The following is a 23300-nucleotide window of genomic DNA, read 5'->3' on the forward strand; positions in this document are numbered from 1 at the left end:
TCCACTCTCTTCTAATGCCCTCCTTAGCGCAAAAATCAGTGAAGTCCTTACCGACATACTCTCCATCATTATCTGAGCACAAAACTTTTATTTTCTTCCCAGTCAAATTCTCCACTAGAGCCTTGAACTCCTTGAATCGACAGAAAACCTCGTGCTTGGTTTTCAGAAAATAAATCCAAGTTTTCCTTGAGTGGTCATCAAATGAAGCTAAGGAAATAATCAGCACCACTGAGAGCTTTGATGGACATAGGTCCACAGTTATCTGAGTGTATCAATCCTAGTACACTCTTGGCCCTGTGTTTGCTCCTAGGAAATGATACCTTGGCATACTTTCCTAGAGCACATCCCCTGCATACATCATCTCGTTCCGTACTCAGATCCAGAACTTCTGTTACAGTGCTCCTGAGAATTCTCAGAGCTCCATGGTGCAAGTGACCCATTCTTCTGTGCCATAGTCCATTCAAGTCCTTGTCTCCATGACTGCCTATTAGTGCCATTGGTAATTCTAGTTGTAATCTATACAACCTATTACTTTTGATCCCGATTTACACTTTCTTTTTCCAGCTCAAGTGTTTGACGTATACCTTCTCCTTGATGAAGTAGATGTCATAGCCCTTGCCTTGAAGTTGCGACACGGAAAGTAAGTTCATCCCCAATCCTAGTACATGCAGCACATTTGTAGCACGGAACCATTCTCTCGATTATGTTTGAAAAACTATGGTACCCTTCCCTACTGGAGTACACTTTGCCTTGTTCCCCATCGTGATCTGAAAGTTCATCTTCTCTTCTTGATATTCTGAGAAACATTCCCTGATTCCCGCCATATGCCACGAAGCTCCACTGTCTATATACCACACTTCTGATGATGCAGAACTAGTCATACAAGCCCACTTCTTCTTCCACCTTGGAAACCAACATAGAGAAATCAAAGTCTCTTTCTCTTGTGAAATCTTCTGAAAATCTGTGTGAGTCCCCTAATGTGGATGCCTCTGCATCATGGTCTCGGCCCATAACTGATTTTCCCTTCCTATCTCTGATTACTCGCTCTGATACCATGTGAAAATTCTATCACTGCAGCAATTGATTTACTTTTCCTACTTATTCCTCAATAAGTTATTTATGAAATTACTTCAGTAAACATTAAAATAAATACTGCTGCAGATATCACACCGTAATATAGAAACAAACATATGCACAAGAATCAACACATTGACACAGATATTTTGGACAACAGTCCCCGGAAAAACCCAATGTGGGAAAACCGGTGCAGCAAGGGAGGATTTTATTATTATGCAGGAGAAATATCTGAATACAAAAAATTAAAAAAAAAACAAAAATAAATTATATAGGAAAAAAATATATATATTTATTGAAAACAAAAAAAAAAATAATAATAAAAATAAAAGCAAAAACTTACCTATCGTTGTCCGAACAAATAGTTGCTCCTGTCACCACATTTTGCATAAACACAAGCTGCACGCTCATTTTTCCGCCACCCGTCAGCGAAGACCAAGTCCCAAAGTAGCACGCTGCGTGTAACACCGTCCCGTCGAACTTCCATTCTACGTTGCTTCCTCTGTAATAAATGTTATAACCCTGCAACGTTGAGCCCTTGAAATCTATTTGAACAGGTTTCCCTTGTCGCGGTTACACTAGTTGCAGGTGACCAGTCTGACCGTTCGGTCCCTCTGTCCGTTCCCACGCCACCATCTGATAGTGCCACCAACTGGTTGCAGTCACCACTAGACTGCCCATAGGCAACTACTACGCGCCCCCCATCGACTCCACCGTCGAACCTGTCATCCACTGGCTCGATGTCGCATCTTGTTCCACCTACTGCGGTCGTGTCCAGCTGCGTCCACGCTGCCATCAGACACCAAACCCTCCGTTGACATTTCTGCAGGTAAAATTCTCTGCTGGTCGAGTGTGTTACGTCACGTTTTTGTCTTGAAAGGGCATGATCATTCGTGGTCCATTTGGTAACCTTGTGAATTGAATTAACAGGTATATATTATATATATTACAACTATATAACTTAATTAATTTAATTCATTCATTTATATATATATATAAGAATATATAGATATATATATATATATATATATATATATATATTATTTAATTAAGAAAAAAATAGATATTATAAAGAAAAGGAATGTATTATAAAATAATACCTCCTATATAATAAAATATTAAAGGCAAATATTACAGTAATAAAACCCATATTTGAAGAGAAGAAATGGAGTGAAGTTCAAAAACAAAGAAAGGGAAGTTTTCCTACAACGGTCTTTCAGTTACGGATTACAAATTAATTACATTGGAAGGAATTATCCAAGGAAAAAAAATTAATATCGCTATCAACATAAGCAACTAGGAAAATTACATCAATATTAACTTGGAAAATCAGTTATTAATTCAAGAGCCAAGCATTGGTGAAAGAAAAGATATTTGTGGCCAAAAGGAGTATGAAATTAGTGATTTACATGTGACAATAGATCATTACGAATACATATCTCACTTTGTGTTGTAACTATGTATAATAGAGAGGTTGACTTAATTCTTGGTCAACCTTGGTTTAAATAATTGGGTGCGTTCATGTTAAACATAGAGAAAAAAGTTTTGATGTTTTCTTATAAAGGGAAGATGATCACATTTCGAGACACGACAATGAAGTCAAAATCGATAATGTCATCATTAGAAGATTTTAAAATTTAAAGATGTTACGAAATTAATACCTCAAGGGAATCAAAACTCAATAGCGGAGAAGCAAAAAAAGATTGAGGAGGCCATATCCAATAAAAACGACGAAAATTCTTGTTTAAAAGATCATATCCAGAAACTACTTGCACAAGTCAAAAAGTGTAAAACTAGGAAGCAAAAGTTAGAACAAGAAAAATAAAGTTTTGACGAGAAGCTCAACGAAAGCTTATCAGAGAAGGAAGAGGAAAATTTACAGTTAAAGAACCTTAATAAAAAATTATTAGAACAAATCAAGTGTTTAAAAGACGAGAAGCTTGAATGCCAAAATAAAGTTGACTCAAAAAATAAGGAACTCTTACGTCTCAAAAATCATAATCAGAGTCTACTCAACTTAAGAAACTTAAAAATGATAAGAAATCATTAAACAACAAATTAGAAGAATTTCTCACAAAGGAAGTATCGAAGTTGTCAGATGAAATAGTTCAAGTTGATAATAAAAGAACAAATAACAATTCAATCAATATCATAACTCAAGAAGATGAGAGACCAAAGAAAGTTCAAACTTATGCCGATGTTGCAGTTCAAACAATTGAAATTCCAAATGATGATGCCAGCTCAACAATGGCAGGACCTAAAGGCAATCGGGAAGCTGCCAAAACGATAAAGGAAAGTCCAACTAGAAGAACTATTTATAAACATCTGAATCACAAGAGCAGACTTTCCAATCAATTTGTGTACCAGTATCACTCAGAACACAAGCAACAGATGTATGTTCCAAAGAATACTGAAGTTGGTAAAATCCAGTCCTATGATAACTATTCATCACAAAATTCCAGTGATTAGAAGATTCTACAAAAGGTTAATTTAGGATGGTCATATCCTTCCTCAGTGCGACAATTTTATATGTCACTCCAAGGATAATATCAACTTCTATCAACAAACATGATTGTCCCGAGACAAGAAGACATTCGTAACAGAAAAAGAGATCAAGTCCTTTCATCAGCAAGCTTTGACGACAAAGCTTTTTGAAGGGGAAGGCAATGTTACGAACATAATTTATGTAAAAATAATAAATATAGATAATAAATAACAATCATAATAATATACAGACATGCCTGTTCGTGAAAGGGTACTTACATGGCTATATATATAGGACCCTCACTCTCATTGTATGATCATCTTATTCATATTTTCTAATATATATTCTTGTATCTCAATGGAGATCTTTATATTCCAAGTTTTTTGGAGTATTTAACTGGAAGTATGAACTTTCCTCATTTCATATCACCATCTTCATTTCCCTCAAAGTTAGAGAAGAAACAAAAATTCAGCCACATGGAGACCCATGAGACCCAGTTTGTGCCCAAAACACATTTGGGAGTCCACAAGATGATTTACATCAAGGCAGTGGGGCCAATGCCTCCATCATGATTTTAGAGGCCCTCTACACTTCATTCGGCATAAGAAGGCCTCAACACATTCCCTCGAGAGGCCTATGCATGCATGACATCAGCATTTTGGCCCTTTTTTGGAGATGTATATTCATTTGCACATTGGTTACTAGGTCAACATGTGACCTAGACGCTTTTCTTGCAAATTATTTTATGATTTTAGGGGTTTGTAGGAAAAATAGGTTATGTTAGACCTCATATATATTAGAGAGATGTCATTTCATCTCTCATCATCACATCACATGGGATTTCGGCCTCCTTAGAGAGACTCGCACTTGTTCTTTTCTTGGATTCTTGGATGATTGGATGCATTTTGATATTTGGAGCTGAATTTTGGACTTCTTTTCAAGCTATTCTTGGCATAATGGATGGAATTTGTTGCTAAATTGTCTTGTAAGTTTTATATTGTTGAAGATCTTTCTTTTTCATGTCTAATGTATGGAATGAGTAGTTCTAATCTATGTTAAAATTGTGCCCTAATTGTTGGTAAGTATCTATTGAATGTTAGGTAGAAGAAAGTTGCAAGCATTATTCGTACATGACAATGTAAGAATTATCCTAGTGGTAAAACTCTTTGAAGCTCTTCCCATAAAATTCCATTATTCCTTGAGTGGGTAAATGCTTGGAAATTGAGCTAGGGCATCAATTTTCAGCCTCCTTAAGAGAAAGATTGGCCAATCTTTGACATCCATGACTCCATACACCCAAGGGACAAGGCACTAGTCCAAGTCTTTGGTGATCATTCTGAAATTTTATTCATTTTTCTCTCTCTCTAAATTTCGGGTCTTTCAAGGATAACGGAGAAAATAGGGCTTGGTGTGAATTTCTAGGGAGAAGGATTTTTCGAAGTTTGAGAGCCTAAACATCAAGTTGACTTGATTTGCCACAAAATCTCTCAATTTGGTTGGCATCCACTTAAATTTCGCCCATAAAATCATTTTTCCAAGGTGTTTCCACTAAGAGTGAAACACTAGTCTTTATTCTCTCAACTTAAGGGCTTCTTTGAGGGTTTCATGAGCCATGGAATAGTTGATTACCATTGTAAGAAACTCTTTCTCTTTGGTCTTGACCTTGTGAACACTTGTTTTCATCAAAAATCTCGAATCCCTAGGTCTTGAACCTTGCTTTTTAGGGCTTTTCTTTGAGAGCAAGTTGCTTCTTTGAAGCCTTGAACCATTATTGAGCCTCTCTCTTGAATGATTTCTAGCTTGATCACTTTGTGCCTTATACCTATCATTTCTATTTTAAGTGATCTCCCTCCTACCAAGACTCCTCCCACTAGTGAAAATCCGTAAAGAGCATGGGGGTTTGGCCGAGGTGGCAGTGGGCCTCTACCCCATTGTTGTCCCATTGTCTATTTTATACTTTGTAGGGTTTCCCTCTCCAAGGCCTGCTAGATTTTGTGGCAACACGTCCAGAAAAACATATGCCTCTAGCAGCAAAAACCTAATGAAAAATTATTTGAAACAATTATTCCATATGCTTCCAAAAAAACATAGAGCTCTAGCAGCAAGAACCTAGTGAAAATTATTTGAAACGTTTATTTCCATGTGCTTCCAAAAAATTCAGCCTTCATCAAAAATACAATCTCTTCCTCATGTTTCTACGACGCCTTAATAATAAAGTCTCTACTACCCTGCATAATAACATTATACAAAAACAGAAACACCATTTATTGCCATTAAATGGAAACCACAATGATCATTAATGACGTCCTTACTACATACTAATTTAAAGCTGATGTATGCAAAAAACAACATTTTACCTTAAATAACATTGTTACTGTTGATTTTGGGTAGTATCGGATGTGCTCTAGCTCTGAAATTTTGTGGAAGGGCTAGAACACATGAGATCTCCAAGACCCAGAAATTGTTTGGTGAAATTCCACCGTGTTGTATTTTATTAAAATAATTAATATTTTTAATGGGGTTCCTAAGTCTAAACTTAGGAAAATTAAAATATTAATGGGTATTAATGAAAATATGGGTAAGAAGCTTCTAAGAGACGAGAATCAAGTCTAATTTAATCTTAGCCATTGAATAGAGATTAGATCACGGTCATTGATATCTCAACAGGAAAAGTATAAAGGAAAACTTGACAGTCATTTGGAGATAGACCGGCCAAATACTTAGTAACCAGAGGGAAATCGATTCTCAAGGAGTAAGAGTTCAATTTCAGAGGGAGAGTTGCAGGGTGAAGGAAGCGGAGGGTATCAGCATCAGTCAGAGACTGAGGAGGAAGTGACGCAGTGCACAGAGAGACAGCGCAGAGGGAGAGCTCTGAGAGACAGCCCACCTAGGGACACAGTTCTCATGCACTCCTCATGCAGATGACACAGAGGTAACGCAGTGAAGGCTGGAGAGTCTTTGGGGTGTCAAAATTTCTCCAAAGGGAGGAGGAAAATTATCTCAGGCGTTTTCTTAGAGGTTTCTATGTGTTCTGCAAAATCATTCCTTGTAAAGAGATTGTTGCTGAAGAAATAATAAATAAACCCTCATCTGCTGCACCAGTTTTCTCGCATTGGGTTTTTCCGCGGACTATTGTCCAAAAATAACTGTGTTGACGTGATTGATTCTTGTGCTTGTATTTCACTGTTCTTTTCTCTGTTATGCTATTATGTGACAACTGCAGGAGAATTTACTTTGATGTTCACTGAAGAGTTGTGCAAATAACTTATTGTGGAAAATAAGTAGGAGAAATAAATCGGTTACTGCAGCAGAACTTCGTGTTTGAAATTTTCACAGTTACAATGCATTAATAATAGTTGCACTATACAACATTTAATGACAGCAATAAATGGAGGCTTTATTACAAGCTACAACAAACAGAATGAATAATTTTAAGTAAATAGAAATTCTCAAAAGAAAAAGGAGAATGCAAATCTTACGCAAGGAGGTTAACCTACATAAATCTAAGTTGCAACCTTGCATTTATCGCAAAGTCAGTCTACAGTAAATAAGGAGCCAACCTGGAATAAGTTCAGGCCACACTAATAATGACCAGGTCAACCTATGGTATCAGGTTTAAGGACAAGTATAACCAGATAGAGAGGCTATCACTTTTCCCTGTAATTATCTAATCTGATCTCTCATTTAGTGAACACTACTCATCTGAATTGAGGCAATTTCAATCCTAATAATAACAATTTATAAGCATTCTTGGTAACCTGGAGTATCAAAATATTGGCATCTTTTCAAAATGGAAACAGTTTTGGCTTTCTAACATGCTCACTTCCTACTACAGCTTCAAAATATCAGCCTGTGAGCAAAGATCCATCACAGAAGTTCATAACTTAGTGCTGTAACTAAAGATATACAGAGAGCTACAACTACCCCCCCCCCCACCCTTCATCATCTGACACTATCACACGTCTTCAGAAGTCTTATTTAGCGATTTTGATATGCTTAATGTTGTGTTGCTAAATTTGTACTTTCAAGTTTACTATATTCTTCTAAACAAAAGATCCCAGAGAGGTAAACATTGAGTGCAACATTAAATACATCCCTAACTATAATGAATATCGTACTGTATGGACCTTGTACAGTTCCACATTTGCATTCCAATCCTCAGCTTTCAGGTTGAGGTTGAGATCAGATCCATTAACTGCTAATTTAAAATTTTATCAACGCTATTAATAATCGTGTCTCTAATAAGAGTCTCCTAGACTCTCACTGGAGGTAGCCAAGAGAAACACATTTCTAGAGAATTGATATTTTTCTTAACTATAAGCTAAATTCTGAAATAAAATAAATACATCTAGTAACTAAGAAAGCATAAATGTTAAAACTGAAAAAGATGAGAGTGAGAAAACCAATGGAGAAAGAAAAGAACAAAGAAAAACTTGCACTAAAAAGAAAACATCAAATTCGCCTGTAAATATGTGCAGAGTGAAAATAAAGTCAACATCCCATCACCTGTAGATGCACAAAAACACGATTGGTAAACTCCCAAGTTCTACAAAGCAAACGAACAGCAGTTGCACGAAGCTCCCTGCAAATATTATCCTTTCTAATGATTATTCTGGCCAGACAAGTACAGGCATCTCTTAATTATTAAATTACAGTATGTCTATTCATACCTTAATTTCAAAACATTCGCTAATAGTTGTAGTTTGCGACTGAAACATCTGGACTAAAATTTTTAAATGTCTTTTACAGCAATTTATTCTAGTAGAATCATTTAATCATAAGAATGATTTGCAAATTTGCCAATGTAGTCTGTGGATCTTTATTCTGGAGAAACCTTGTTCTAAACTAGCATGTCTGAATGTTCGAGATTATCCAGAGGTCAAGAAGACAGTAAATGTTGTGCTATTTTTCCCAGGTTTCCCAATTATCTCTAGCAGGCATTCCCTACGCATCAAAATGAAATTAAGATTTTTGAGGATGAATGAGGTGGAGGACAATCACATGGGCACTTTCAGACTTTTAATTCAGCTTTTTTAGCCGCTTATATTTTTAGAAACCTTATCTTTTTCAGAAGCACAATAGTTTTGGTGACCCAGTACTGAATTCTTCAGATGAGCAATTCTATATTTTCAAGATTCATGATCGTAGAAGTTTTCTATTTTTAGAAAGTTCATCTTGTTTAAAAGCCGATGGTAGATTTTATTACGCTTTGGAAAGATGAGCAAAGATGACTCTCTTTGTAGAGTTTCATGATATTTTGGATCTTGGTCAAGGAAGTGAAACTTGGCCAACCCGAGATCTAAAAATAGAAAAAATTTAGTTTCAGAGATAATCGCATTTTTGGATACACAGTATCAAGTACAGATTGAGGTTGAAATTTGGTGGTGATTAGAGACTGGATTTTAATATATTATTTTCCATGGCATTTCTCAGGATTTAACCATATTTTTGAAGACCCAGTATTGTGTGTAACACGAGAGTCAAATTTTGTTCCATTACAAAAGGTTGTGTACAGCACGAATGCTTTATCAGACCTTCCATTATTTTCATCTATCCTGTCCAGGGAGAGATTCTTTGTACACCCTCAACATCACTCTATAAGAGCTAGAGAGGTAATGAGAATTCTCCATCCATTATTTGTTTAAGTTCTTTCATCTTTCATACCAAACTTTCCATTAGAGAGCATATTATTCAGTGAAAGGTGGAGGTCACTCACAAACTGTTTATGTGATTCGTCCCTAGACCTGGTCAGATAAGGTGTTTTGGAAGCAATCTGATGTCCCCTTAACTGTTTTGAAGTTGAAGCCAATATCTCCAAACTTTATAGTACTTGCAGTGTTCGAATAAAGGCACCATCTTATTTTCAGTTAAATATCATTTGATTGATGTGTTTATTGTTTTTAATTGAAATATCTAAATAAAGTTTTCCACTGATATTGGGAATTACCCCACTCCCTTTATTTTCTACTCCATCACCCATGCAATTCAACTCCAAGGCACCGTGCTTACAGATAATAATTTTAGAGTTTTAGGTTTTCTGTTTTAAAATTTATACCACAGATCTGCACTTTGACAGTAATGATTTGAGGTGAATTTGAGGCAGTTTTGTATGGATGCCAAGGACGGATTGATTAATTTAAGTGTAAATCAGCATTTTTAACTCATTGTCCAGATTTTAGTAATTTTACATGGATTTGAATTCTGATTTTGACAGAACAAGAAGTTATTTTTACAGTTCGGAAAAGTATTTTGTTTCCTAAGATTTTTCTCTACCTCCAGGCTGCATAGGGATTCCCCCATATGGCAAGCATGCACTAACCTGGGTCCTGAAGTGTAGAGGGTTATGCAAGGCAATGTTGGCACCTTCTCTAGTTACATTGCAACTCTTCTAGCTTCACGCATTAACTCTTCCAGATTTGATATTTAGAAACAAGATGGTTTTGAATGTTAACAACTTGGTGTCGTTATCAGGAAACAGGTCAGGGTTGCTGAGATATGTTGCATCAGGCTACACGACCTCGCTGAACATGATTTGTCATAGATTTTTGTTAAAATATGCAACTGTGGTCAAATTCCACTTTGGACAACTCATTTGATGGAGATAATGATGCCATCAGATTCCTATTTCCGAGAGGACCAAAATTGACCTCAAGATCACCTGACTTGGACAAGCAGAAGTTGAGTTATGAATTATTTTATTTATACATATATTTTGGATCAGGTCGGCCCTATGCACATGTACCAATGGACAGGTCAAGTGGATCCTCATGGAAACCTATAAATACAAGAGACCTCAAGCTCTTTTGACACACATCAAGCTCTCTTCTCCCCTTCTATTTTGGTCTTGGCTCGCAGAAATCTAACGGAGGAAGCTCACTCAAGGGTCCAAAACTTCAGAATGAAGCTCACATTGAACTAGGATTTTCTTATTCAAAGTCGCTAGCACAGAGCTGAGCATTTGGGTCTTTGGATGCTAGCACACAGTGATCATGAGAGCGACTTTGGGTCCTTGGACGCTGGCACAGAGTCTTCATGAGAGCGACCGAGAGTCTGGGTCAGTTTGGTCCCCAGGTCGCTCACACATAATGGTATGGGAGCGACCGAGCTACCACAGTCGCTATCATGCATTTCACGAAGAGCGACCCTGTCTGCCATAGTCACTCGCACAGCTCCTCCTCCCTGCGATCGGAACTCCAATATGAGATTTCAATATTTTGAAGATTTCACTCAGTGACAAAAGTGTTCGGCAGTAGGCTACAGGTAGTGACAGTACATTACATTACAGTTTTAATGTTTAGATGCATTTCATGGATATTCTAGTTGTTATGAAGATATGGATCATTGTACTCTCTTTTGTTGAATCATTTGATGACAATCTATTAGAAGAAGATTTGCAAGGGTTTTCCCCATAGTGGGTTTTTCCCTGGTCTCTGACCAATCCTGGTGTCTCTATGTGTGCATGCTTTTCTTCTATTGTTCCTTTATGTTCCGTTGCATTGATGATGATGTTATTGTTCTTTCTATATAATTGCATATGCTGATGAATAATAATGAAAAACTAAATAATGTTATGATGCTATGGGGTGAACTTAATGTGTTAATGAAGAAATGCAATTATCAAAGCAAAGAACAATATAGCCCTATGAAAAATTAACATGGTATCAAAGCTAGGCTGAAGAAAATCCATGGAGATCACCCCCATGGAGACACTTTTGATGGAAGCAAGAAGAGGATGGTGGAGACCTAAAAGAATGCTAGGGTATGAAGGAAACCCTAGGTAGTTAGTGCATAAGGATTTGATGGTTAGGGTTTGAGAGAAACCTTGGTTTATGGCAAAGACTTGAGATTTGATGTATGAAACTCTAGCATGGTCTATGTGAAGATGCTCAAGCACTTGGGACAGATTTGATGAAGCCCTAGATGGTCGGTTGTTGATAAAGTTGATTGAAGGCAACATCTTATGTGGACTATGGATAGTGATGACTCTTGAAGGTTGGTTCAAGAGGGAGAGGATCACCTCTCATTGAAGATAAGTACTCCTTGACTTATGATGTTTTCTTTGTGTCTTTACTCTTGTTTAGACTTATGGATTTGATTATTATGATTATTGTTATGATCATTGCTTATACTTCCTGCATGTATATTTGAGTATATGGATGTATCTAACCTCCTTGATGAGATGTGATAAGTAGATCCCTCTTGAGGATCATTTGAGATGCAGGAAAGAAAAGCTAGATCTGAAAAGCGGTAAAGAGGCACTTGATGAAAAGGTGACAAGCACTACAAGTTGCCTATGAGAAGGTGCATAGGTATTTGAACACTACAAGGTATGAAAGGTATATTGTTTCAATGTTATGTTTCAACTATAACATTGGATGACTAGGTAAGCCTTATGGTATGTTGAGAATGTCTCCTTTGCAAATGGCTCATGCTTGCATATGAAAGTGTTAAAATTGGCAACTAGGGCCAAACTCCATGTGGGTCAGCTTATTTATGGCAGCTGATATTTTTATTGGATCCCTCCCATCGAGAGGTGTAGGATTGATCTAAAGAGCATCCTATTCCGATAAGTATTTATGAAGTTATGAATTTATTTATGTTATGGACAAATTAAATTCATGTTATGGACAAATTGTTAAGTCGGCCAGCAACTTATGTAGGCTCAGAAGCCCAACAGTCATGTCTATTCAACCTCTACGTTTTAGTATAAATAGAAGAGTACTTCAAGTCATTTCAACACACACTTGGATCTCTTCCTCTCTCTATTTGTCTTTGGGTTTTAGTAGGAGGAGAGATCCTAAGGAAAAGTCGGAAAAGTCAGAACTGCAGGAAAAGCCCGAAAAGCCGAAAAAGCAGGAAAAGTCGAAAAAACCGGAAAAGTCGGAACTGTCGGAACTGCCGGAAACGCCGGAAAAGCTAGAAATACCGGAAAAGCTAGAAATGCCGGAACTGCTAGAAAAGCCGGAACTGTCGGAAAAGCCAGAACTACCGAGAACTGCCAAAACAGCCGAAGCATCTATCTCCGAAGGAAGGCAGCATGATGTATGAGATCATGGGCAGCATAATAAGCAGCATCATGATATGAGCATGGGCAAAATAATAAGTAGCATCATGATATGAGCATGGGCAACATAATGATGCATGATGATATGAGCATGGGCAACATAATGATGAATGAGATCATGAGCATGGGCAGCTTGATGATGAATAAGGCCATGGAAGATGCAACATGATGAATGGGCAGCATGATGCAAGAGATCATGGGCAACATGATGAATGGGCAGCATGATAGATGAGATCATGGGCAACATGATGCATGGACAGCATGATGTATGGGCAGCATAGTAATCATGAACAGCATGATGATGCATGATGCAGCATGATGGTGCTACACGGTAAGGTGCAGCAAATGGACGAGATGCAGCACTATGATAGGTGAAGAAGTCACCTTAGAGAATCAGTTGAAGCAATATGTCTTCAACTGATCTCTGCCGATATCTAAAGTCAAAGTGTTGACTTCTACTATAAATGTACTCTCTCTCTCTCTTTCTCTGCTGAACTTTGAAGAACATAAAAGAAGAAATGATCAAGGGTTTCCCCACATTGTGGGGTTTGTCCCTAGCTAGCACCACATCTTGTGTCCTCTTGTCTTGGCTTGTCTTCTGCGATTTATATTTATGTTCTATCTGCAGTTTACTTTAATGCTAATGTGATTGCTAACTACGAAAATTTAAATAAATAGCTCTAGCATAGAATATACCTAAAATTAACAGAAAGAGATTTGGACTTATGTTTCTTATAATGAAATGATGCACCTCGTATTGAATATTTTGATCATATTGATCTTCTTGATTCTATGAGGTTACTTATTACTAATCTTGGATATAGTGGCATAACTTGATGTTTGGCTAACATCTATTGTTCTTGGAGATCTTGATTCTGTGAAGAAGGCTAGTACCTTAACTCTAGTAAATGATACACTTGACATGCATAAGACATGATGGATCTCTTATAAAAAGCTACCTCCTTGATATTGATAATGCTTATGATAAGTATGATGAAAGTATGTTGACACTCTTGTTGTTTTGGTAAAGTTTTATTGAATGACCTAACTTGGTCCTATGGTAACCTTGATGATAGAACTATGAGATTGATACTCTAGATCTCTTATTAACCGTGGTCATGTTTTTGATAGTAATTATGGCATATGGTAAAACTGAATGCCCTAAACTTGATGGATTGACTTGATAGAAGTGATATTGTGTTCATGATCTTTGAAGTATGTTGTCACACCTGTCCGTTGTTCCTATCATGTGAATCTAACCTTTGATGAAAGACTGATGTCATGATATGATGTAGTAAGCTGACGTGAGCATGTTATGACCATGATGGATATGTATTTGATTCTATTGTCTAACAGATCTATTGTTGCATGACTCTAGTAAAGACAGGTTGACGACATGAACGAAGACGAATGAAGTAGATTCCCACTCAGAGGGAGAATCTCTTCTCAAGATTCTTTTACTATTTGCATTATGTACTGTTGGAATATGATTTATGTGCATCTGACATTATTGATCTATAGCAAGACCTCATATCTGAAGCTTGTACAAAAATTAGGGTTTCTTCTTTGGATGCAAGCATAGAACTGGGAATACTCATCCCTAGACGCACGCATGATAAGGCCCAGGTAGCATCCAGGCAGCTAAAAACGCACCCATGCTAACTTGATGAGAGCAACCAGAGGTTTGACTATTGTTGACCATCATCTGAAGATTTTTGAAGTTGTCTGAACTCTGAATCAAGATGTTCACCTGGAGGATGTCAGTTCCACAGATAAGTAGCAGATATCAAGGATGTTTGAAGGTTTACAGGTGACCATGACATACATATAGATATGTCATTATGTTTGAAGTTTGTGCTACAAGAGTTTGACATGATTTGGTTGATTAATATATATGAGTTGTATGATGTCTAATGATAACCTAGATCTTTGACTCAATGATTGAGATATGCCTTGGACTATAGATCTTACTATGATAGCAAATTTGGATATTGACATGATGTCTAATGTTTTGACTTGACGACTGATGATTTGCCTTGATGACAATGATATATGAGCATAGTGACTTCCAATGACTTGTATCATGGGAATGACTTGATTGATATTGCATGGTTGATGACAACCTATTGGCATGATAATAGATGATGATGTGACTTGATGAAATCCCTACCTGTCATCTGGTTCAAATAATTGACACTGAGATATTGATGACTTTTGATATTAGTATTGATCTAGTTTCTAAACTTTGACGAACTGATTTAGTTGATTTGATTACACAATAAGGATTTATGAAAGGCTAATGGTTTGGTAAAGTGTTATGGTTGCAGTGAGCATTGCATGAAGCAAGCTCCCCTGATCCAAATATGTCTGCATTGACAGTTATCTGATGAAGCTGGATGATGTGTTGATTCAAGCCTTTACCTCAGAAGTGTTCCAAGGTATGACTTTGATTTTGATTTTGGTTTTTATATACTGACAATCTACTATTGTCAGGTAAAGAGCCTCTGATGATATAAGAGGGAGATGGCTTATGAAGCTCGTAATCATGTATCATGGCATGATGAATCGATTTATGGAATTTGGAAAAGATAATCTATATTGTGAAACTATTAAAGAAGCATTAAGAAGTGGTCATGCAAATCCTTGGACACTCTGATTTGAAGTTAAAGATGTTGTTGAACTTGACATGGCATCCAACAGTTGATTGAAGCATTGATGTTTCATTTTGAACATCCATATGTATATATATGATGTGCATGGAACCTAAATAAGTTCATGATTGATCCGCTTCATACACATTGTCGCCAAGAATCCTTCGAGATGTTTGCATGATATGATCTATTCTTGGTCTGAGATATTCTTATGATATATGATTGTATGAAGATGCTGACGTTGATTATTGATGAGCACATATGAGTGTTGCCTTAGTATGAGATATGACATGATGAGAGGTATGAGCATTGTATGAGCATGAGCATGAGCTCCTTAGAGAGTTGTATGAGCATGATCTGGATATGACATGGATACATTTCAATAATAAAGAGTGGGATCCAATTGGCAGAGAATCCCATATATATATATATATAGTTGGGACCGTGATACTCTCATATACTGAGACAATGCAGCTATGCAAGACAAGCTTAGGATTGTGGTTGACACCTTCTTGAGAGGGAGGATGATTATGGTATCCTTTTGTGATTTATATGATTACTTATGCTCTAACATGATACTTAATTTGATGTCCTGTATAAACAAGTGACAACTACTACTAACAAATGATGATTACTTGATACAAGTACGATGATATGAGTATGATGAGAGCAACATTGATCGAGGACACTGAGCCATACTCTTCCCCCCTGTTTGAGCTCCTAGGGTGAGGAATTGAGATAGAGGGCTCTTGGGGTTGAGGGAACTCTGGACAATAGGGTATCACCCCTATATGTTACCCATTGGGTTGGATTAGTCGCTCACCCTATCTTGATCTTTGCAGAGTATACCCCAGTTGGCATCATACCCACAAGTCGGGCTTGTTGGGAGTACTGCTCCTCGTCTGGCCAACGAGACGAGAGTGTACTTGGGGTTGTACAACCCAAGGTCATTATGATGCAGGTGTTCTACCACATGACTATTCAGGGTCGTTGATGCGAATTTCAGTTGGCAATAGGATGGGTTGAGTAGTAGCTCCCCTATATCACCTATTGCTCGATGTGGGGTCGTTGTAGTAGCTCCCCCATGAGGTTCCGGGTTGAGTAGAAGCTCCTTGATGATATGCTCTCCAATGATGATGTGGGTAGTAGATCTGACTCCCCGCCGATATTTCCGAGTAGTAGCCCGATGACATTTCCAGGTAGTAACCTAATGACATATTTCTGGGTAGTAGCCTAATGGTGATTCCAGGTAGTAAGCTGATGACATATTTCCAGGTAGTAGCCTGTTGACATTTCCAGGTAGTAAGCTGATGACATATTTCCGGGTAGTAGCCTGTTGACATTTCCAGGGAGTAATCCGATGACATATTCCTGGGTAGTAGCCTAATGGTGATTCTAGGTAGTAGCTTGATGACATATTTCCGGGTAGTAGCCCATTAACATATTTACGAGTAGTAGCCCGTCGACTAATATTCCGAGTAGTAGCCCGCCGACAGATATTCTGGGTAGTAGCCTGCCGACAGATATTCTGGGTAGTAGCCCGTTGACTAATATTCCGAATAGTAGCCCGCCGACAGATATTCCGAGTAGTAGCCCGCTAATAGAGATTATGGGTCATAGCCCAATCAACAAAGGGCGGTAACTTAAGCTCCCCTCCGGTGGCAAATTCTTCTTCTAGATTCGATAATATTCAGCATATGAGTAGGAACAATCAAGAAGCGGAAATTATAAAGAGATGCGCATTGATGATCTGAGATGACGAGATACTTGAGATGGGAGGTATGTCATGTTGATCGATGGTCAAATATTGATAGGTGGAATTCTCCCTAGTTGAGAGGGAGTGTTAAATATGCAATTGCGGTCAAATTCCACTTTGGACTACTCATTTGATGGAGATGATGATGGCATCAGATTCCTCTTTCCGAGAGGACCAAAATTGACCTAAAGATCACCTCATTTGGACAAGCAAAAGTTGAGTTATGAATTATTTTATTCATACATATATTTTGGATCAGGTCGGCCCTATGCACATGTACCAATGGACAAGTCAAGTGGACCCTCATGGAAGCCTATAAATAGAAGAGACCTCAAGCTCTTTTGGACACACATCAAGCTCTCTTCTCCTCTTCTATTTTTGTCTTGGCTCGCACAGGTCTAACGGAGGAAGCTCGCTCAAGGGTCCGAAACTTCAGGATGAAGCTCGCACTGAACTAGGGTTTTCTGATTCAAAGTCATTGGCACAGAACTAAGCATTTGGGTCTCTGGACGCTGGCACACAATGGTCATGAGAGTGACTTTGGGTCCTTAGTCGCTGGCACAGAGTCTTCATGAGAGCGACTAAGAGTCTAGGTCAGTTTGGTCCCCAAGTCGCTCGAACAGAATGGTATTGGAGTGATCAAGCTACCATAGTCGCTATCATGCAGTTCACAAAGAGCGACCCTGTTTGTCATAGTCGCTCGCACAACTCCTCCTCCCTGCGACCGAGACTCCAAGATGAGATTTCAGTATTCCGAAGATTTCGCTCAGTGACAGAAGTGTTCAGCAGCAGGCTACAGGCAGTGACAGTACATTACAGTTATCTGAATCAGAGTTTTGATGTTTAGATGCATTTCATGGATATTCTAGTTGTTGTGAAGATATGGATCATTGTACTCTCTTTTGTTGAATCATTTGATGACAATCTATTAGAAGAAGATTTGCAAGGATTTTCCCCATAGTGGGTTTTGCCCTAGTCTCCGACCAATCTTGGTGTCTCTATGTGTGCATGTTTTTCTTCTATTGTTCTTTTATGTTTCGCTGCAATGATGATGATGTTATTGTTCTTTCGATATAGTTGCATATGTTGATGAATAATAATGAAACACTGAATAACATTATGATGTTATGGGGTGAACTTAATGTGTCAATGAAGAAATGCAATTATCAAAGCAAAGAACAATATAGCCCTATGAAAAATTAACAATTTTTCATATTCCCCTTGCAACTTTACATAGGGTATTCTGTTGACAGAGCATTCCTGGTAAGAGGCTTTTAGTTCTTCATATATCAGTTTTACATCATCCTTTCATGTTGTTCCTAAGGCATACAATGCAAAATGACAGAACATCTTTTGCCTCATGGCTAAAAATATGTGTATATTGTTCAATCAACTCCATGGTCTTAATCAACAATTGGATATGTTAAACCATAACGAGTGAACATTGAATATGGATGTGAGGATCATGAGAGAAAGAAAAGATCCAGAACAATATGAATACTTTCAGGTGGTTCCAAAGGATATGGATATTCACAAGATGAAGAAAGATTTGCATCATGATATATTGACCCCTAATTGCATGGATTTCAAATATGAAGCCGGACAATAGAACAGCCATCTGTTAACCCCTAGGTTTGCACCCTTGCAAATCTAGAGGGTTAAGGGCCAGCACATTTAATCAGGCTGGTATTCAGAGGCATTTTCAGAGACAGGGGTGCTTGACCTAGGGGTGGTACCATAAAGTTCAGGTATGGGACTGGTTCAGTGATGTGATCCTAACTCATAGATAGATATTACACATGTTTTCTATGAGATTAGAAGGTTACTATTTTTGGCAGTGCTCATGCATTTTGGCAGTGTTGTGAAAAGCGCGATTAAATCGCGATTTAATGAAAAAATCGCGCTTTTTTCCCCGCGCCAATTTAATCGCGATTTGGGCGCGCGCGGAAGGAGGAGGAAGTGTTGGAGAGCAGCTGAAGAGGGTTTGTGACCAAATCTAAGTGCTTAGAGGACAAATTCAAGAGGAGACCACCGATTTCTCCATAGAAACGGTATGTGGATTAAATTTTTATTGTTTTCCTTGTTTAAAAGCATTGTTTTTCTATGTTTTTCATTGTTTTTGGTTGGGAAACTTCATATGGGCACCATTTTTCTTTTGTTTTCATTGTTTTAAAAAAAAAAAATTGTATTTTTTCATTGATTTGGGATGGGTAACTTGGCATGACTATGGGAACCAATTTTTTTTTTTGTTTTCATTTTTTTTAAACATAGTTTATGTTTTTTCATCATTTTTGGCATTTGCCATTTGGTTGGGTAACATGGGTTTGGAACTTTGGATTCTGGAAATTTGTAACTTGTAATTTTGTAAATGATAATTGTAATCCTAAATTCCTATTTCCTAATCCTTATTCTCCCATAGGTTTGCAAATTCAAAGTTCAAAAACAAACATGCCAAGGAAATTGGATCCTTTCTGGGACTATGATGAACCTAAAGCTTCGAATGATAAACAAAGCTTGAATTGCAAGTTGTGTGGAAAGGACATATACGGGGGGGTGTACAGGTTGAAGTTTCACCGTGCACAAATCCCTGGACATGATGTGGGGCCCTGTACAAATACAAATCCTGAACTTATCCAAAGAGCCATGAGAGCATTGGAAGAATTAGAGCACACTAGAGAGGCCAAAGAAGAACTCAAAAGGCAACTAAAAAGGTCAGCTGAAGGAAGTGGGCCAAGTGGCACTTGTTCTACTACAGCATCAGTCAATCCGGTAGCTGCATCATCATTTTTTGTTCCTCGAACCACACCTGGTTCACAACCATCTATCCATTCAATGCTAAAAAGAACTGATAAAGAACAAGCTGACAGGTTGATGGCAAAATTTCTCCTCTGGAGTGATATTCCTTTCAGCATTGTAAGGAATAATCCATTTTTCCAACCTACTGTTGATGCTATTGCCAGTGTTGGCCCGGGGTACAAAATCCGTTCTTATCATGATTTCAAACGCTGGATTCTTCAAAATGAAAAGCGTGACTGCACCCAAAGATTGGAGGATTTTAGGGCATCATGGGCACAAACAGGATGCACTGTTATGTCAGAGGGTTGGACTGATCAAAAGGGGAGAACCCTTATAAACTTCTTGGTTAGTTGTCCCAAGGGGACTATGTTTATCAAATCTGTTGATGCATCTCATCAAATCAAAGATGCAAGAACTTTATGTGATTTGCTGGATGTGTTTATTTTGGAGGTGGGTGAACAACATGTTGTCCAAGTCATAACGGGCAATGCCACAAATTATGTTGCTGCTGGTAGAATGCTTATGGACAGGCATCCTACTTTATTTTGGACACCTTGTGCTGTCCATTGTATTGATTTGATGTTAGAGGACATAGGGAAAATTCCCTTTGTCAAAGATATTGTTGACTCATCAAAAAGCATCACAAAATTTATATATAATCATACATCTGTGCTTAGCTTGATGAGGAAGATTCACCAACAACAAAGAGTTGGTGTGCCCCGCCATTACACGGTTTGCCACGAGTTTCATATCTTTTCAATCCCTCTTGAATTCTATGTGGGATGTGAAGAGAATGTTTCTTTCAGAGGAGTGGCGTGCTTTGTCAATGAGCCGCAAACCAGAAGGAGAGGTCGTATGCAGACTAGTTTCATACCAGGAAGACTTCTGGGCGGGAGTTCAGGAGGTGTGCGCCGTTACTGAACCTTTGGTAAAGGTTCTTCGGTTGGTTGATGGTGAGAAGCCCGCAATGGGCCATTTGTATGAAGCCATGGACAGGGCCAAAGAAGCCATTCGGGCCTACTATGATGATAAGGGAGATGATGGGTTTCAGAAACAACTCCTTCTATGGGGAGTGATTGATGAGCGATGGAACAACACACTCCATCGTCCCATTCATGCTGTTGGGCTTTTCCTGAACCCTGCATTTTCTTATGCATGTAGGTTTGATTTTGATGCTGAGATCATGGATGGATTCTTATCCTGTGTCCAGAAGATGGTGCAATCTCCTGAACAACGTATAGAGATCTCTAAACAAATTGAGACATGTAAGATGGCAGGTGGCACATTTGGCTTTGAGATGGCTATCACTGATAGGACGATTAAAATGCCAGGTATTTTTTAGTTTGTAACTTTGTTTCAAATTTCATTGTCTCTTCAAAGTTCAAATTCCATTTTTTTTTTATGTTTATTTAAAATTTTATTTGTAATCTTGTTGTAGATGCATGGTGGAAAATGTATGGTGGCAGGGTACCCATTTTGCAAAAGCTTGTCATTCACATCCTCAGCCAAACATGCAGCTCCTCAGGATGTGAGCGCAACTGGAGTGTATTTGAAAAAATACACAACCAGAAGCGCAACAGGTTAACACTTAAACATTTAAAATATTGCAAATTTCCAAATAAATTTTTGAATTCATTAAACAATATTTTTTTATAGTATTAATTATTAATTATTATTTCATGATCTTTGTACAGGTTGGAGTCCCAGCGACTTAATGACATGGTCTACGTCTACTACAATCTTCGATTGTGGGTGAGGCAACTTGAGAGGACACCTGATGTGGATGCCATCTCATTGGATGGGATTGACACCACTGCTGCATGGAGGGTTGAGGTCGAGAGGCCTCTCATGGATTCTATTGATGATTGGTTAGTGCAGGATGTAGTGGAGGGGGAGGAGGAGGAGGAGCAGGAGGAGGAGTAGGTGGAGGAGGAGGAGCAGGAGGAGCAGGAGGAGGAACAGGAGGACGAGGTGACACCGCCTACCCGGGCTACCAGTGCCACCAATAGAGGACGTGGTCTACCTCTTGTAGCTCCTACTTCTAGTTCTTCAGCTTCTAGAGCACATCAGACTCCATTGCCATTTCCACCAGCACGGGCACCAGCATCTACATCTAGAGGGAAAGGGAAAGCTGTGGCATTTTCTCGCAAGAGGGGCAGAGGAAATCAATAGGATTAGACTTTCATTTTATTGTATATGACATTATGACATGATGAGACACATTATCATATTTTTTGTTGATATTTTGAGGCTGAGTTGGGACTCAGGAGTCAGGACTCACTATTCAGGACATGATTCAATGTTATGTGTGATTTTAGCGCTAGAAATGATATTAAACATCTTCTATATTAGTTTTTTTATCATATTTATGTGTCAATGTATTTATTTTATGTTGTAGATGGTTTAGATATTAAAAAAATTGAAAAAAAATGGAAAAAAATGAATATTTTTGTACCAAACGATTTTTTCCGCTTTTTCCGCTCTTTTCCCGATTTTTCCGATTTTTTCCGATTCGTTCCCCAAGCCGATTTAATCTTGCTCGTGCTTTTCACAACATTGCATTTTGGGAGACAAGATTTTGAGGCCCACATGGCATAGAAGATTTGGAGTCCTATGAGATCCCAAGTCCAATGAGCTTCTAGATGACATGCATGACACTTCCTACCTTGATCAAGATGAATTTGGAGACTTGCATGTCAGTGATGATGGTATATTTGAGATCCCTGTGAAATCACAACTCTGATGAGCTACTTTTGGGCAACACGTGATACACTGCTATTTTTAACAAGGGTTACATGTCAGATCAGGTCACATAATCAGACTCCTCACTGAAAACTAAATCCAATGAGTATAGTTTCATGTACATACAGCACTTTTGTTAATTTTAGGTATGTTCTTGATAGAGCAATTTATTTCAATTTTCCAATATCTTTTCCAGATTAGCAATCACATCAGCATTAAAGTAAACTGCAGATAGAACATAAATATAAATCGCAAAAGACAAGCCAAGACAAGAGGACACAAGTTGTGGCACTAGCCAAGGACAAACCCCAATGTGGGGAAACCCTTGATCAATTCTTCTTTTATGTTCTTCAAAGTTCAGCAGAGAGAGAGAGAGATAGTACATTTACAATGGAAGTCAACATTTTGACTTTTGATATCTGCATGAGATCAGTTGAAGACATATTGCTTCAACTAATTCTCCAAGGTGACTGGTTCACCTATCGTAGTGTTGCATTTCATCCATTTGCTGCACCTTACCATGTAGCACCAAGCTATACCATCACAGTGCTGGACCTCGATGACTGAGCTGTTCTCATCTACTCTCATCATCATGCTGCCCATTATGCTGCATCTTCCATCGTCATGCAGCCATATTCATCATCATGCTGCTCCTTACTTAACATGCCCATTATGCTGCAACTTCCATCATCATTCCTTTCGCTGAGATCATCATGATGCACATTCACATTA

General features: G+C 38.1%; 1 protein-coding gene across 1 annotated transcript in view; it reads right to left on the minus strand.

The window, feature by feature from the left end:
• The window catches only part of RST1 (ARM repeat superfamily protein), a 486537-nt gene that overhangs the window by 291519 nt on the left and 171718 nt on the right, over nt 1–23300 (minus strand). The window contains exon 9 of the mRNA XM_089458753.1: nt 8066–8141. Coding sequence (XP_089314879.1) covers nt 8066–8141 — 76 coding nt within the window. The remainder of the gene's footprint in view (nt 1–8065; nt 8142–23300) is intronic.

Source organism: Pinus tabuliformis, chromosome 7 (assembly GCF_031772625.1).
Source record: "Pinus tabuliformis cultivar Carrire ecotype Pingquan chromosome 7, CPIR1, whole genome shotgun sequence".
Classification (NCBI taxonomy): domain Eukaryota; kingdom Viridiplantae; phylum Streptophyta; class Pinopsida; order Pinales; family Pinaceae; genus Pinus; species Pinus tabuliformis.